Source organism: Quercus robur, chromosome 7, assembly GCF_932294415.1.
Source record: "Quercus robur chromosome 7, dhQueRobu3.1, whole genome shotgun sequence".
NCBI classification, from domain to species: domain Eukaryota; kingdom Viridiplantae; phylum Streptophyta; class Magnoliopsida; order Fagales; family Fagaceae; genus Quercus; species Quercus robur.
Window position 1 is genome coordinate 6,402,305 of NC_065540.1, and position 17,688 is coordinate 6,419,992.

Sequence of the window (17,688 nt, forward strand, 5' to 3'; positions counted from 1 at the left end):
CTTAAAATCATTCGAAAACACTTACTGGTAATTGATCAGAGCACAATGTCACATATATACATATCACATATTTTTATAAACAATCCTATGAGTGGATACCAATATCTAACCCCTGCTGGTGAGGGATCAACATTTATTCTCACATACAACCCTATGAGCAGGCTTACACATATGTCAGATCAATTCTAAAAACATTTATTTTGAGTCACATATCACAAAAGAAAAATTTACACAAAATAGAATAATTTTCTTAATATTAACAATTATTCCAAATATAGAGATATATCGAATATCACAATATTGAATTGAAACATAAATCAAAGGATGCTTGACTCTCTTAGGGAATAAGTAGGAACTGAGGAGTTTATACAAGTATTTTACAATTATTGAGTAAATCTGAAAATTCAATTTGCTAAAAGAAACATTTTAAATACCATTTGGAGAATAGGAATATGACGTTGAAATCACTTGGTTTTACACAAATTTAAAGAACAAGAACCTTTTTAGAAAACTTACATTGAAACTCAATTCTTTTTGGAAAATAGTTTAGTTTAGAAATCATCTTTTAAATGAGATTCGGATATTCAAAACGTTATTTAGAATTCAAAAATTTTCTTTAAAACATTATATAAATGTTGAAGTTTCTCTTTCAATGATGTAAAAATGTTTTCGATAAACTTCAGAAAACATAAGCTTAAAAACATAACTTTTGAAAACCTTTAACTTCTAAGAACCTAAAAAACAAAACTTGTACATATTATGCATAATTACTTACTGTACTTGAATTTCTCTAAAAGTCCATCTGAAACACCTTTCAAATAGTCTCAAAACACTCTAAAATATGACCTATAATCAACCATGGAAATTACTTAATATTCTCCATAAAATATAAAGCTTATTGAATTATACAAACTGACTCACTAGGAAAATACTTTGTTGAACTAAATGATAACACTGATGCAAAGCATCTCTACCCAAAAATATGTTTCCTTGAATTTATCAAACCTGAGAAGCAATAACCAATATTTTGTAAATTTAGGATTTGAAATATGTCCCAACGAAAGGTAAACCCTTATACACGATTTAAGCTTTATAATCTTGACTTTTGCTCAAGAATACAAGCTGTAGGCACCCTAGGATTCAATATATATAGATATATATATAACCAAAGAAAGTGTAAAAGCCATGTATATAATCAAGCTCGTAATCCGTGGCTTTATTCTAGCAAGCTTGTAATCCGTGACTTTATTTAGATAGCACACAGTGGCTTTGTTCTTAAATGAAATCCGTGGCTTTATAATCCCAAAGTAAAAAAACGTTAAGCCCACAGGGACAGAGGGAGACTTGGCCTGGGGGGAAATGGCCCCCAATTTTTTTTTTAAAACTAATATATATATATATATATATATATATATATATATATATATATATACATAGGCACTAATTTTAGTAATTTTGTTCTATAAAATCACACTTTGCCCCCCTTAACATTATCATTGATTCTTTTAAGAATACTACTCTAGCCACAAACTTTTGTATAACATTTTTACAAATTGTTGAGGTAGTAAAATTTTATTAGTTTGCATATAAACCCATCACTTACATCACATTTTTATTTACTAATAACTACTTACCACATTAATAATTTGTAAAAAAGTTTGTATTTCTAACATTTTCCTCCTTTTAAAGGCCAGATCTAAAATCTAAAGCAAAATAAATATATAAGCCCAAAAAAATTATTCAACAACAAAACTACCAATAGTAAAGCTAAAAACAATTAAACTCGATAAACCAATTTTACTCAAAACAAATAGTTAGGCCATTTAAAAAATTTTAAACAAAATAATTTTGTCCCACAAAAAATTGCTGCCCCTCATAACTTCAAGTTTTGGCTTTGTCTCTGTAAGCCCATCTAATCTATATAACCACAAGGAAAACGTAAAAGCCATGTTGTTCTTGAATTAGGATTTGCAATCTAGGAGTTTTGTTCTTGAATACAATCTATACAACCCAAGGGAGAACGTAAAAGAATCTACACGAATTAAGATTTAAAACCATGACTTTTGTTCTTGAATACCAATTATAGGATTTAAACAATCTACCCATCACTACTGATTCCATGATAAGATCCTAACCTTTTAATTCTTTGATTCTAACAAATGAGAAATCATACTTGGAATTCTTTGGTTACCTCTTTAATTGTGTGTGTTCTAAACTCTAAGGGAAAAAATACACCTCTTAACCTCTTTAGTGATGAATCTTTTTCTTTGAAAACCTAATTTATCTCTTCCTCTATTTTATATTTAATGCATTTGAGATGTGGGCTTAGTGGAATAGTGGGCTGCAATTACTAACAAAAGTACTTATGGCCCATCAATTATATATATATATATATATATATATATATATATATAATAATCTCAAAAAAGATATGAGGGGTATTACATTATGAATGTGCTGGATCAATCAAAATTATAGAAATAGGTGTTATGAGTTTCAATGATAAGGTTTACCGCCTAAAAAATGAGTTATAAATAATTACTTATGATCGGAGTAGTCGAACCCAACAAGAGAGACTTTTTTTTTTTTTTTTTTTTTTTTTTTTTTTTTTTTTTTTGAGAAATTTACAATAGAGACTTGATGCGTGCCAAGTGGTATAAATTATTTTTTTAGTGTCAACGGAAAATGCTTAATCTTAAACACAGAATAGTAAGAGCATAAGAGACAGAGTATTGTTTAAATTATTATGATTAACAACTTAACATGCACAAACTTAATTTTCGATTGAGCTATTAAAGTTCATTATTTTGAAAGAAACAAATATATAAAAAATGCAATGTCTATTGTAAGGAAAGAAATTTTTTTTAAAAAAAAAAAAAAAAAAGTGCAATATCTATATCTCTTCCTATGTAGGAGTTTTAAAAAAGCCCTAAGAAATGGTCAATAGATGAAAATCATTTTCAAAAAATTCTCTCTCAAAATCGTAGTGCATACTTCTTTCTTTCTTTTGTTTTAGTTTTCTTACTTTTATGACTTGCAAAGTCCATTGACTCTATTTTGTACTTTTGTTGGTGTAAGATGGAGTGTGGATCAATTTTCTCCGATCCATTGAAGTAATAACACCGAACTACCCATGTGCCTTGTCCAGCTAAAATTTGAATGCATAACCCAAAAAGTCAAGCCATATTAGGTTGGGCTTGCAACCATGCAAATTAAATGCATGTTAGCTACAATTATACTGTTTATACCAAATTCAGCTAGCTAGTATTGTAGCTATTATAGTTGAGTTTCTGCTTATTATATATGGATAGATAGATAGATAGATAGATATAGATGTAATCAGAGTACTCATTGACATTAGCTTCTCCAACAAAGAACTGCGCTCTTTAACTTGCCTTTAGTTTCTCTCATCATTTTTTCTATATATCATGAAGAATTATAGTTTACCAATCTTCAATTGTTTGTTTCTCCTGCTTCTTCTATATTGGCAGCCAATATCTATTACTACTCAAACTGGTAATGCCAAAGATTCTTACATGTGTCATGCTATTTGTGTTGTTGTTTTTTATATATAACAAGAATTGCAATATTATTATTACCTAAGTTGAGGGTGTGATGTTTGATATTTACATGGCAGGTGAAGAACCAGAGTTTAACTATATTGAAGGGAGTCCAAAAGGACCCGAACATTGGGGAGAACTTAAGCCAGAATGGAAACTGTGTAAGATTAGGCATCATCAATCTCCAATTGATATATTGTATAAGGACATACGAGTTAACATAAATCTAGGAGATCTGAGATTGAATTATAAGGTTTCTGATGCAATCATAAAGAATACTGACAGTTATGTCGAGGTAAGGAGATAATTTATAAGCTTTGTCAATAATTAAGTTTACGAACACCAATCATAACTTTTTCATCCATGGAATTTTAAAAGAGTAAGAAATATGTTTTGTACTTACATTGCTTATAAGTTTTATAAGCAAAAGTTACATGATAAAGACATAGTATGGTATTTATGTATTGTTGAATGATGTATCCAATGTTGGAGACCAACTTCTCCTGCTCTTTAAGAGCGCTATTCAAAATTTAAATAGCTGGTTTTGCCTAATTAGTATTTAGAATGGACAAAGGATTAATTAGAGGTAAAGTTCAGGTTCAATCCATTCAGGCCAGGTTTATAATCAAGTCTTGGAACAAAATTACTCAAAATTTAAATTAAAAAAAAAAAATATATATATATATATATATATATATATATAATAGGTGTTTCTAGAATTGGGTCAACTAAAAGGAATCAATACTGTCCTGGAGACTATTTCGGTTTAAGTAAAAGAATGAAATATTTTAGTATTAGTAAAAATCGATGTACCGTTTCGTGATTATAGCTACTTTTATATATATATATATATATATATATTAATGACCCTCTAACTTGCTATGGATCTTTAAAAGCCCTAATAGAAATATGTCTAATCAATAAGGCTTATGAGTAAATAAAAAAATAAAAAAAAATCAATGCAAGAAGTAAATAGTGCTTCATTGTGTGGGTAGAACCGTAAAAGACTCGGTTGAAAAAAGTAAGTGGGTGATAAAACCAAAGAATCCAACTTAAAGGCTAACGTGTATTTTTCAATTTTTCACATCTTCCTCCAAAGTAACTTTTTCAGCATTTTTACTCTACAGTACGCTAATTTTAATTTGACAAAACTTCTCACTTACCTGCTTCTCTTCAAGCTAATTTAAGTTTTAGATCTTGTTTTCACTCACTCTTAGTTTCCTGCCTCCATGAACGCTGGTGCTGCTGTTCACCCCTACTGTGCGCCGCATGGAAGAAAAAGAGATGAAGAAATCTCAGTCCGGCGGCGTGAGGAGGGAACTACAGTCAATCGACAGAGTTTTTGGGTATAAGTTCATACTGGTCCGGTATATATTAACTGGCCAGAATCTGGTATTTACTCCGGTACCACCAAAATGGTCCCGATATGGCTGGTATTTTAACTGGTACGAAATCATTATGTTTTTGTATCAGTTTACCTGCTAGTGTGGTAAATTCTGGCCGTACCAGTCGGTATTGTATGAAATCAACTCCGCTCTCACTTTCCGCCCTCCCTCTGAACATAAAAATGCATTAATCCGCTAATTAGTAGAGTAAAAATTGATGAATCATCAAATATCCAAAAAAGTAGATGGTCTTTCACAAGATTATACGTCCTACAATCATTCAAGTCAATTAACTTCAACAATTTACAGCCAAAAAAATAAAACAAAATGTATCCTAAACAGAGTTTTGAATACTATTTTGGAGGCCACTTCTAAAAAAAAAAAAAAAAAAAAAAGTTTAGTTACAAAATTAGTTGTATAAAATATAAGCTTATAGATCATATAGTAAGTAATATCCAATTAACACAAAATTTGATATGTATATAAAGAATGTAAAAAAAATGAAATTTAACTGTTAGATTTTCAAAATATGTAGTAATATTTATTTTATTGAGTAAAGTTGTAGCCTTAGACTACAAACAATTTTGTAGCTAATATTTGTCCTACAATAAATATAAGAACTACATAATTTATGTAATACGGAAGGCTTTATTATAAGAAAAATAATAATGAACTATAACAAAATTATTTCATATATCCATTTCAGAATTATTCTAAAAAAAGTAGATTTTAATTAGTTCAACTGGTAAAGTTTTTTATAGTTGAATAAGAAATCTGAGGTTCAATCCCCGATTACACTAAAAATTGATTAGTGCCTCAATTTGATGATAAAACAGAGTTATCACTTTTTTTTGGCTGAAGAAATCGAGTTTTCACCTAAAATGGCTGGAATAGGCTAAAATGCCCAAAACACACTGATATGGCCTGATATTTTTTAGCCAATTCAAAATAATGGTTGATGTGTACAGATTTTATACACTAATAAGGCTTGAACGAAACAAAAATTAAAATTTTAAATATTCTTATCAAAGAATGCAAAATTAAGATGTCATTTTTTTTTTTTTAAATATTGGTTCAATTTTAATTATGGACACAGGTTGAATGGGTAGGTGATGCTGGATCAATTCAAATCGATTACGAGCAATACAGCCTCTCTCATTGCCATTGGCACTCACCTGCAGAGCATCTCATCAATGGCAAGAGGTCTCTCTCTCTCTCTCTCTCTCTCAAATTAAATGACTCACCGCCAACAAATTTCATCTACAATGATTTCTTCACCAGGTATGACTTGGAGCTGCATGTGGTTCACGAAAACACGTCAAATCAAGTTTCTGTTGTACGTGCCGAGTTTTACCAAATTGGTGAGCCCGATTCATTCTTGACAAAGGTAAGGAATTAAGCACCAAATCAATCCACTTTGAGTTCTTCACACATTATAACATCTTAAAGTTTTTTAAAATTATTCCTTTTTTTTTTTTTTTTTTTTTTTTTTTTTTCAGTTCACAGAGGAGCTAAAAACTTTGGTTAATAATAAGGGAGAGAGAGCCATAGGGGTAATAGATCCTATAGAGACGAACACAAATACATTCATGTATTACAGATACGATGGATCACTTACAACACCTCCTTGTAATGAAAGTGTTACTTGGATCGTCAATGGAAAGGTACTGCTAAACACCTTCACTATAACTCCAATTAACTCTTCTATTATTACATTTTTTTCCCCTTTACTTTGTAACTTGACTATTTACCTTATCTTGACCTTGCCTCAGATAAATACCGTCTCAAGCAAACAATTACAGTTACTTCGTGAAGCTAATTTCGATGTATGTGCAATATATATTTAGCTCAAATTGAGTTAATAGCTTTTATTTTTTGTTAAATTAAATATTTGGTCCTTAATGTTTGACATTTGTTTCAAAATTATTTTTATATTTTAAATTATTTGATTTTAGTTTCTATACTTTCAAAAATATTTTTAAAAAGTAAAAATGGTTGACATGGCAAACAGAATTTATGTTATGTTGTAGGCTTCACATCATCAAAGTGACTTCGATTTCACGAATTTCATTTGTTAAGTTAGTAAGTTCTATGATTCTATCTATCAAATAACACAGAAAATAACTTTTTAAAATATAAATACATCTTTAAAACTAATTTAGGCTGATGAAAAAGAAAAAGAAACAATCGATCATCATGTGTTGAGGACCATGTATATAATTTAACTTTATTTTTTAAAAATTAAATCCTCGATTTAATTGGTTAATCTATTGCAGTTCCGCGGAGAGGATAATGCAAGGCCTGTACAGGCTCTCAATGACCGGAAAATCTTCCTATGGTGAAGGTCATTATACTGTAGTAAAGTACTTCTTTCTCTATGGCAAGAAAGGGGTTATTCTACTGTAATAAAGCAATTCTTCCTCTATGGCAAGAAAAGAGTTATTCTACTGTAATAAAGTAATTCTTCCTCCATGACGAAGAAAAAGGTTATTCTACTTTATTAAATAGATAATTAATTTTACACTAAAAGCTTCTAGATATCCCTTTCTTAAATTTAATATATGTTTAGGTTAAGATGAAAAATGAAAATTATTTCACTATTCAACTTCTTTTTGTTACTATTTATAGGTCACATTACACTTTTTGGCACTATTCATGAGTCTTACTGTACTATTTCAACTAACTTTTACTTTTATCTAGAGTACTTTCGGCAATAATTTTTTAGTTTCAGCAAAATAAGCGGTATCCAAACGCATTAATATCTTTTACAATAATTATTTTGAAGTGAGTAGCTTTGTTTGGACTGCATAGTATTCATTTTAGCTTGCAATTTTTTGTCAATTTTACTTAGTACTTCAGGATGATCTAACCAGTCTCTTTTAATAAAAGTTTTGAGTTTCCTCCTTAAAAAATAATAATAATAATAAATAAAATGTCAACTTTATATATATATATATAGAGTTTTTAAAACTTTTTTTTATTAAAGTACAACATTATATTAAATACGCTATTTTTTAAAACAAAATAAGCTATTGAAAATAAATTCATTCAAACATAAGGAATGTACCTTGTTAATTTATCTAAAGTTAATTAGAGTTAATTATTATTATGATTTTATTTTACCCTAGTTTATTTTAGGATTTAATATCTAAAATATATATTGGAGAGTTATATTGTCATTTAGGGTATTAAAAATTTACAATATGTAGATGTAATATCTAAAATATTCCGCAGCAAGAAACTAGAATTATTGGTGTCTTCTCACCTTTTCCTTAATTTGTTGGTATATTCGAACCTTTTTAATGTGTTCGATGGCATAGAACCATATTTATTTCTGCACCCCACCAGCTACCTCAAACCTTCAGTCCTTTGAAGCTAAAAATTGGTTCAATAATTTTCGGAGCAATTTTTTTTTCCTGATTATCACAAAAGATTAAAAACCTCCTATTTGATATAAGGATAAATTATCAATTATTCAAAACCTTCTAAGTTGTTAAAAAATAATAAATTTAATCATTTAACCAATACCTACTTAACCACCTAAGGTTTCCTCCTTTCCATCAAATAGGTGCTGACTCTCATAATGCACACACATCGGCACAAAACAGCAACATTTTCCAAGTGATTTTGTTCTATTTCTAGCTACACATGTAGTTTCATTTTCTAAGAAAACATAAAACATGCAAAGTCTCTTAATTGAAAACTCCAATCACCCTAGCTAATTGGCACTTTCTTCCACAAGCAACAGTTCATACATCCAGTGCCAATATAACCCATTGCCTTGTAGCTATCGAGCAAAACACATAGGTCAGGGAAGCTCCAGCAGCATATCCAGGAAGTAATTCATGTGTCGCGTACATATGGTAGAATGCTAAGCTCTAAGACTTGTGATGATCATTCATTCCATGCTTTGCATTTGAATATTTAATGCATAAATTAAGAATCAACTGAATACTTTGAATGGACATATTGGAAAAACTAAGCAACAACAATAACCAAAATAAACAACTTCTCATTATAAGCAAACCACAAAAGGATTTAGATGATTTATTTTGTCTATTTAAAATAAACACACTTTGTCTTATTAATTGTTACAAATTAGATTTTTATTTAAAGGTAACATTGCTTACCAATCATATTTTCTAAATCCATATGGGAAAAGCTTTATGCACTGTATACCAACATTTTTATTGTGAGAATTGTCAAACTAATTACTTTTGTGTTGGTAGAACTTGTTGTGATGAATTGCATCCTTCCCAAAGGCAATTTTCTATCTCTACCAAATATCAATTAATAATTTGAAGAAAAAAAAAAAACAGTAATAAATTGACTTTTTTTTTTTTTTTTGGAGAAAGTAATGAATTGACTTAGGGTGGACAAATACTTTGTAGCTAAATTGAGTTAAATAGAGTATTCATTTGAATGACTACCGAATGATAAATTGAGAAAAAATATATACACAGTAATAAACTGGCTTAGGGTAGACAAATACTATAATGAGTTAAATAGAGTATTAATTTTGAATGACTAGGGGTGTACATAAAACTGACCTACACTGACTACCAAATGGGGCAACTACAAAATTGGTTATAGTAATCAGTGAAAAACCTAAGAAACTGACGCCAATAGATACACTGACACCAATAGTCCATAGTGCATCCATTGATGGATGTTTTTGTAAAATACACACACATATAAATATAATAACAATGTTTTGGAATATGAAACTACGTCATTTCAAGTCTCCAAAATGACATTATTTTGGTTTGAACAATGACTTTAATCTTCACTTCCTTTTTGAGAAGATTCAACTCTCTCCCTCTCTCATATATCTCTATCGTATGATCCCCTTACTCTTTATCTGTCTTTCTTTGATTTTAGTTTGTTCGTGATTAGACTCTTAGATCTCTGGTATTGTCAGTTGGTCCTCATTCTCCTTAATCCCGTGTTGAAGTAATTTTCCCCCTCTAGCTCTCTCTTCAATCTTAACTTCTTTTCCGAGAAGGTTTGACCCTCTCTCTTGCATATCCCTATTATACGAACTCTCTCTCTCTCTCTCTCTCTCTCTCTCTCTCACATTAATACATATATAAATTTCTTTGAAAATTTTTTGGGATTTTCATGTTTGCAAGTTAAATTGATTGGACATCCCTCTTATTTGCCTCAAGTTGATCGGACAAAGTTATGAAGGATTAAGAGGTTAGTATTTTCAGTTCACCGTTTTAGTTTCAGTGGCTGTTAGTAATTTAGTATTATGATCTTTGTGTATCCCTCTCGTATACGGTACAAGTTTGTTTTGGATTTTGTGAGTGATTGATTTCTACTTTCTGCTGTATAGATTTGTAAATGGTTGAAATCCAGCCACGTTTCTGGTTGATCTGCAAACCAATCAACCAGACCGACCGCACTGTTTAGCCTAAAGCCAAATAAGCCAACCTGTCAGCACAAAATTTTCAACTTAGGACGGTGCGGTTTAACAAAAATGAGCACCAATGACGTCGGTGTGGTGCAAAAAAAGAGCCAAAAGGTCAATTGAACGTTACGGATTACACAACCATGCATGAGCTTAAGACCATACCTTAAGCTCCTCACACTTATCTTAGAAAGAAAGAATAAACATACTATTTGATTTTCTTACTAGTTTGAAACCGCAATAATTGTAAAAATGAATTGATTTTATTAAAAATTTAAAACCTTCCCTACAGTTCACCCAAAAACTTTGTACTCCAAATAGAACCTCTTTATGTTTAACATTCCGGATTCAAATCTCTCTTCTATCCAAAAAAAACTTTGCTTATGAGGCTATGACTCAACAAAGGAGTTTACATGTGTATGTAACTATACATGTTCAGTCTTTACAATATTTAATTAGAAGGAAAGTTTTTCAAATAATACATAGTTATCTAGATAGATTTATTCATGGTAAGCTATCTGTTATAATCAATCCTTATTGAAAAAATCCTTAATCCATGCGAAGACCAGAGCTGACAGTGTGTCGAGATCTTTTTTCCAATATTAGAGGGTTTGATTTCTCACTTGATTCTCCATACAACTTAGCATAAATAGTGGGAATGCAAATCCTTTATACTACATTTTGTGTACCACTCTATATTCTACCAATCATTATTTACCATGTGTATGCTTGTTTTCCATTTTAAACTTTAGTTATTTTATAAAAAAAGTAAAATCAAAACATGACACGTAGTGATTGGTGAAACATAATGTCCGTTTGGATACAGCTGAAAACTGAAAAACACTGTAGCAAAATAATTTTTAAATGTGTGAATAGTACTGTGGGATTCATTTTTAATGAAAAAGTTATTAAAAAGTGAAATTTGTGGCTCCGTAAACAGTACACGATACGCACTAATTGGCTGAAAAAAGTTTGAAAAGTCCAACTTTGTGGCTACTATTCATTGAACAGTGCATGAACAGTAGCCGCAATCTCAAAAACGTGTGGAAAAAAAAAGAAGGGAAAAATGCAGACGCACGTTTCAGTTTCAGCCGAATCCAAACGTAGCTATAGAGTGGTATACAAAAAGTAATACAAAGAATTTGCAAGACCAAGTTTGTTTTACTATTACAAACTCATCTCAATTCATAGGCACCTTCCTATAATGTTACTTATTTTCGCCTCCATGAGGATTGATAGAGATGAGTATTATGTGATACAAATATAGAATTATTATTCTCATTATCAGCAAGGGAGAAAGAAAGAAAAAGTGGTGCTCCAAACAATCCAAAGTTCACTATTTTGGCTTTTACATGGTGTCACTGATCTGGGTAATTAAGGAGACACATTGGCTGTAATATCTTCTTTTCTCCCACAATCTAAATCTAAAAATAAAAATCCCCTACATATTCGAAATTGAGATTATAGATATATACATAGATAACCAACCTATACAATTAAAAGAAACTCATAATAGAGAAGTAGACTTCAGGTTGAAATAGGCATGGTATTTTCCATGTTTGCAAAATTTCAAGGTGATCAAAGATCAATAACCATGTCATTAATTAATTTTTAAAATTCAAGTTTTTGTTGTTTAAAAGAATGCATAAAAGATGAGTTATGGATCAAATGGTAAATAACATCCAATTAATATGAAAATTGACATACATGTTAAGAACATATAGGATATGTAATTCAACGGTTGGATTTTAAAATATTAATTCAATAACAAGTTATTGGATGGTGTAACATTGCGTAAAGTTACACCAGGTGTAACTTAAACCCAACTCTTATATATATATATATATATATATATATATATATATATATATATATATATATTTATATATATATATATTTATTGATTATCTCAAAATTTTTTAAGTTGTTAAAAAATAATGAACTTAATCATTTAATCAATACTAGCATTTAACCCGCGCAATGCACGGAAATATTTTACATATTTAAAATACCATCAACTTGACATAACAATACAATAAAATACTCATTCATGTAATGTAGTAAATCCATTCTATTTTATAGAACAACTAAAATTTTGTATCTCAATTATAGTTATACTATCTAAAGAACAATAATTCTTACAACATTTATTTATTTATTTACAATATCACCAAGGATAGTATAACGGAAAAAACTAAGTTTAAAAGTAAATAAATTTAAAATTTTAAAATTAAAAGGAATCTTCTAAAACAACATAAACAATGTTCAGACTTGTGAAAAAGGGGTATTTAATCTAAACCTAATCCATAGTGTATATTGTTTGTTCTTAGATAGGCAATATTGGCATGTAAATCTACAAAATCACCTCCACAAAAACAGAAAATTAGAGTATTTAGAATGAATGATTATGTACTAATCATAATTATTCAGTTTAGATGGAGAAGAATTTTAAATGCAGTTAACCTCCTACTTTAAGTCTATAAAAATTACAAAATCATAAGACTCACCAAGAAGTGGAGAATAACGGTAAACCCATTGGAAACCACTACAATAATTACCATATACTATAATAACATCAGAATTTCCTTTTTCTCAAAATTTAAAGGGCTTGCTTGAGTTGATCATTTTGATTTATTGAGAAATTAAGCAATCCCTTCGGGCAATAGAAATTTGTCATAAGTAGCAGATTTGGTCTAGAATACTGCAAGATATATTGGTAAACAGCCTATTGGGTAGATTCTAGGGACAACCACTCGAGTAGCACCATAACTAATGACCCTATGGAACAATAATAGAGAATTAGGAATCAATAATCATAGAAAGTCATTTCGCAAGGAAAAAAAAATATTTTGCTTACTTAAAAAAAAAAAAAAAAAAAAACCTTACTGTAACAAAATCCTTTATTGCTTGGACAATTTCTAGAACCATGTGTCTAACCTCCTCAATTGTTTTGCCTTGAAACAATGCATAGTTATAATCATTCCCTCCAATTTCTCCAACCATTAGCATGGTTGTTTTAAGCTTTTCAGCACAATTTATCAAACATGAAAAGAAACCCTCCCCCTCCCCCCCCCCCCCCCCCCCCCCAAAAAAAAAAAGATAATAAATTAAACTTTGTATTATATGCTTAATTCAAATGACCCACCCCTGCAAAATTCTTCCTAAGTCCACCAAAAACCAATGTGGCTTGATCCAAGTAGGGGGAGAAAAGGAACTCTTGTGTTAAAGCTGTGAAATTATAGAACATAACAAAAAACTTTCATTATAATATAACTTTGTCAATAATATTGGTTAATAAGGTGGGTCTGAGGATCTGAATTATCACACATGAAATCAAGTCAAACAAAGAAATTAAATTAACTTGCATTGTGTACATAACTATTAAAAAATTCATCTCTTCCCTAAAAAAAAAAAAAAAAAAAAAAAACTAATAAAAAATTCAAACAGAACAACAAATCATGCATAGTCCTAAAACATAGAACAAAGGATAAGGATTTTCCTAGACTCAAACATGCATGTGGTATAAACTTATAGTAAGCAATTAGCAAAGAAGAAGCAGCACAATTTAAACTCCCACCCCACTCATATTTTATATGATAATGATATAAATCATATAATAGGTACATTCAAAACAGGATTGGCAGGGTAAAAATTCATCAGTTATAGATGTCTCATTCAAACATGGTTTCTTCATGTGGGTTTGGCAGCAACAAAAGAAGGAAACCATTTAGGCAATAAACATAAAGATAAAAGAAGTAAAAAAAAAAAAAAAAAAAGTAGGAAAACTATGAACATTAATCTCATGAGCTATTCCTTTCTATAGATACCAAGGTACTATAACCTAATATACACTATACAAATCACACGCATGAACTAATTAAAATATCGCTTGTCAATCCCTAGCAAATATAGGAAAAACCATGGGACTGCAGTATCATTCTTAATGAACAAAACATGCAACCCACATGATTTTTTTAAAACTGTGATGAGAATTTGTAAAGAATAAAATATGTTAGCCACGTGGGTTCTTCAACACCACATTATCTTAAAAGCGAAGTTTAAATTTGAGTCAATTGATGTTTTATAAAAACAAATACCCTAAACAAAATTAAATCTAACACAAATACCCAAAATAAAATAAATCTCTTAAAGAAACTATTTGATTCTAACCAAAAGACTTTAGTTCAAACGGATTCCAACCCAAATTCTAGACTTTAAAGCCGAATTTGTTATTTTTATTTAAAAGCTTTACCTGCCGATGGGTGGGAATACTCTGTTTCCTCTTTCACATTGTCCATCTCTTCGTCTTTGTGCGTGACTTACAGTTACCAACTTTCTCTTAACGTTGATTCTAAATGTTTCGGTTTCTTTATATGTAAACAGCAAAAGGTTGTCAGTCATAAGGTTTAAGCAAAAAAAATCAAACCAAAATAATCAAAATACCTTAATCTCAGCCAAATACGCATAGCAAAAACAATCCCAAGCCTAAATAATATTTAAAGCCAATTTCTTTCCCAAAAAGTAAAAAATGTTTTACAAAATCGAAACTTATTGATAGCAAGTCAGCAAGAGACCGGATGATTGTGGAAGGCCAGAATGGCGGTAATGGCAGTCCTCAAATGTGTCTCTCTCTGCCTTTTGATCTCTATCAATCACTGTTTTTGGAATCTAAATATCTACCAAAACATTCAAAAACCTAAAATCAAAATTAAAAGTAGGATTGGATTCTAACCCAAAATATAAATCCAACAAAAGAAAATTTGGGCAATCCTTCTTGACCTTTCAGTTTCAGTCGAATCTCCACTATGCCGCAAATTTTTTTTGTCTCCTTCCCTTTCTCTGTATCGCTACGAACTCTGCTTGGTTCCTCTATCTTCGTATCCCGTAATCAAAACCAAATCTGACCCAAAATACCAATCTAAATTATAATTAACACCCAATTGATTCTCCAAATAAAAACCCAAAACCCTAAATTTTTAAATTTAAAACAGAACTTACCAGTAGCGATTCTGATGGTCGGGTAGCGAGTGGAGGCTTACTGTAATGGCAGAAAATCTGACAGGAAGTGAGAGACATCTTTTCACTCTTGATTGCAAACTGCAGTTTTTGATCTCTCGATCTCTCTCTCCTTCTCCGTTCTCTGCCTCTCGATTTCTCTGTCTCTCTTTTCTCTCGGTCTCTCTTTCTCCTTTCTCCGTGTAGCAATAATCTTTTTTTTTTTTTTTAAGCGGTTAGTTTTCTTTTATACCAAGAGCGCTCCAAATAGTGTCTAATGTAATGAAAAAATTATAATTTTTTACTCTTAAACGGTGTTATTGCGATACCAAACAATATAATGTATCGCTTTTTAAAGTTATACATGTCTGAATTTTAGGTAGGGACTTTTCCTATTTGTCATTACTTCCTTAATTCTAGGAACTTATTTTTTCTCAGCTTCTACTATTATATATATATATATATATATATATATAGATATAGATATAGATATAGATTTACTTAACCACCAAAGGTTTCCTCCTTTCCATCAAATAGGTGCTGACTCTCGTAATGCACACACATCAGCACAAAACAGCAACATATTCCGAGTGATTTTGTTCTATTTCTAGCTACCCAGTTTCATTTTCTAAGAAAACATAAAGCATGCATGGAAGTCTCTTAATTGAAAACTCCAATCACCCTAATTGGCACTTTCCTCTACAAGCAATAGTGCCTACATCCTGTCCCATTATAACCCATTGCCTTGTAGCAATCGAGCAAAAAAAAAAGGGTCAAGGAAGCTCCAGCAGCCTATCCAGGAAGTAATTCATGCGTCGCACATATATAGATAATATCATAATAGAATGCTAAGCTCTAAGACAGTAAGTTAGACTTGCGATGATCATTCATTCCATGCTTTGCATTTGAATATTCAATATTTGATGCATGTAAATTAAATTAAGAAGCAAACGAATATAAATGGACATATTGGAAAAACTAAGCAACAACAATAACCAAAATAAACAACTTAGCAAACCACAAACGGATTTAGACGATTTTTTTTTACGTTGACATGCCGAGATAAACTTGTATTTATGCATAGGTTTTATTTATTAGTCTATTGTAACTTGTATTTATGCATAGATTTTATTTATTAGTCTATTAGTTTCCCAAGTTCTTTCCAGATCACTTTTTCCCTTAAATGATATGATTAAAGGTGAACATAATATGACAACATTCATATTCTGCTAGATTTTGGACTACTATTTCATTCTAGTTAGGAATTTCTTTTATTTTTTCCTAGGGTATCGTTTCCCCTCTTTTTACTATTTGGATCAATGGATGGATCTCCCAACTATATGTGGCACAAGTTTCTGCTAATGCCTTATCTACCGTAGTAAAAGCTTCAATGGAATATCTTCACTTGTTTAACTGAAAATAAATGTTTAGCAGCAATTTAAGAGTTTAATACATACATATATATATATATATATATATATATATATATATATATATATATATGTGGGTGTTTTTGAGAGAGATGAAAAAACATATAAAAAATGACATACCCAGCGGCTTGAATTGCAGTCCATTACAAGGCATACGTCTGTCACCTTCCCAACAATATCCTACTAACTTGGATAGAATTTCATTAAAAACAAAAAATAATAAAACTTCGGATGGACCTATAATGAAATCTTCATCCCAACATATTTTCTAAATCCGTAAAGGGAAAAGCTTTATGCACTGTACGTATACCAACATTTTTATCATGAGAATTGTCAAACTAATTATTTTTGTGTTGGTAGAACTTATAGTGATGAATTGCATCCCTCCCAATGGAAATTTTCTATCTCTACCAAATATCAATTAGTAAATTGAAAAACAAAACAGTAATAAATTGATTTAGGGTGGATTTTTTTATTAACTAACTCCTTTAAAAAAATACTTTACTGTTAAACTGACTTAAATAGAGTATCCATTTAAATGACTACCATATAATAAATTGGCTTAGGGTGGACAAATACTTTATTGCTAAGCTGATTTAAATAGATTATTCATTTTGAATGACAAGGGTTGTATAGAAAACCAACCTATACTGAATACCAAATGGGGCAACTAAAAAATTGGTTATAGTAATCGGAGAAAAACTTAAGAAACTGACACTGATGGATGCGCTGATTCCAATAGTCCATGTTTTGGAGGATAAAATTACGACATATCAGGTCTCCAAAACAACGTTGTTTTGGTTTGAAGATTTAATCATAATAATGAATTCAATATTCACTTCTTTTTCAAGAAGATTCAACCCTCTCTCTCATATATCCCTATCGTATGATCCCTTTCTCTCTCT

The 17,688-nt window shown here is 30.3% G+C and overlaps 1 protein-coding gene and 1 long non-coding RNA gene across 3 annotated transcripts; one reads left to right on the plus strand and one right to left on the minus strand.

The window, feature by feature from the left end:
• Nucleotides 1–3,325: 3,325 nt before the first annotated feature.
• Nucleotides 3,326–7,469, plus strand: LOC126691934 (alpha carbonic anhydrase 7-like). 2 transcript variants are annotated; one of them, XM_050387268.1, is made up of 8 exons: nucleotides 3,326–3,516; nucleotides 3,638–3,855; nucleotides 4,778–4,906; nucleotides 6,042–6,148; nucleotides 6,227–6,332; nucleotides 6,445–6,609; nucleotides 6,718–6,771; nucleotides 7,222–7,469. In XM_050387268.1, the coding sequence occupies exons 1-8, from the start codon at nucleotides 3,429–3,431 to the stop codon at nucleotides 7,285–7,287; spliced, it is 933 nt and encodes a 310-aa protein (XP_050243225.1). In that variant the 5' UTR covers nucleotides 3,326–3,428; the 3' UTR covers nucleotides 7,288–7,469. The 2 variants fall into 2 exon arrangements, with proteins under 2 accessions (XP_050243225.1, XP_050243226.1); XM_050387269.1 differs by lacking the exon at nucleotides 4,778–4,906 and having other exon boundaries at nucleotides 7,222–7,467.
• Nucleotides 7,470–13,483: 6,014 nt separating this feature from the next.
• On the minus strand, nucleotides 13,484–15,558 carry LOC126691940 (uncharacterized). Its single transcript, XR_007644904.1, has 3 exons — nucleotides 15,357–15,558; nucleotides 14,611–15,258; nucleotides 13,484–13,586 (listed from the first exon to the last, which is right to left on the minus strand). It is a non-coding gene; the product is annotated as an uncharacterized LOC126691940 (long non-coding RNA).
• Between the last annotated feature and the right edge of the window lie 2,130 nt (nucleotides 15,559–17,688).

Excerpts from the sequence above, each read along its gene's own strand:
- LOC126691934 (XM_050387268.1), top strand. The coding sequence starts at position 3,429 with ATGAAGAATTATAGTTTACCAATCTTCAATTGTTTGTTTCTCCTGCTT. Across the intron at positions 3,856-4,777 it reads ATACTGACAGTTATGTCGAG|TTTCCTGCCTCCATGAACGC; the intron begins GTAAGGAGATAA and ends ACTCACTCTTAG. Across the intron at positions 6,333-6,444 it reads CCGATTCATTCTTGACAAAG|TTCACAGAGGAGCTAAAAAC; the intron begins GTAAGGAATTAA and ends TTTTTTTTTCAG.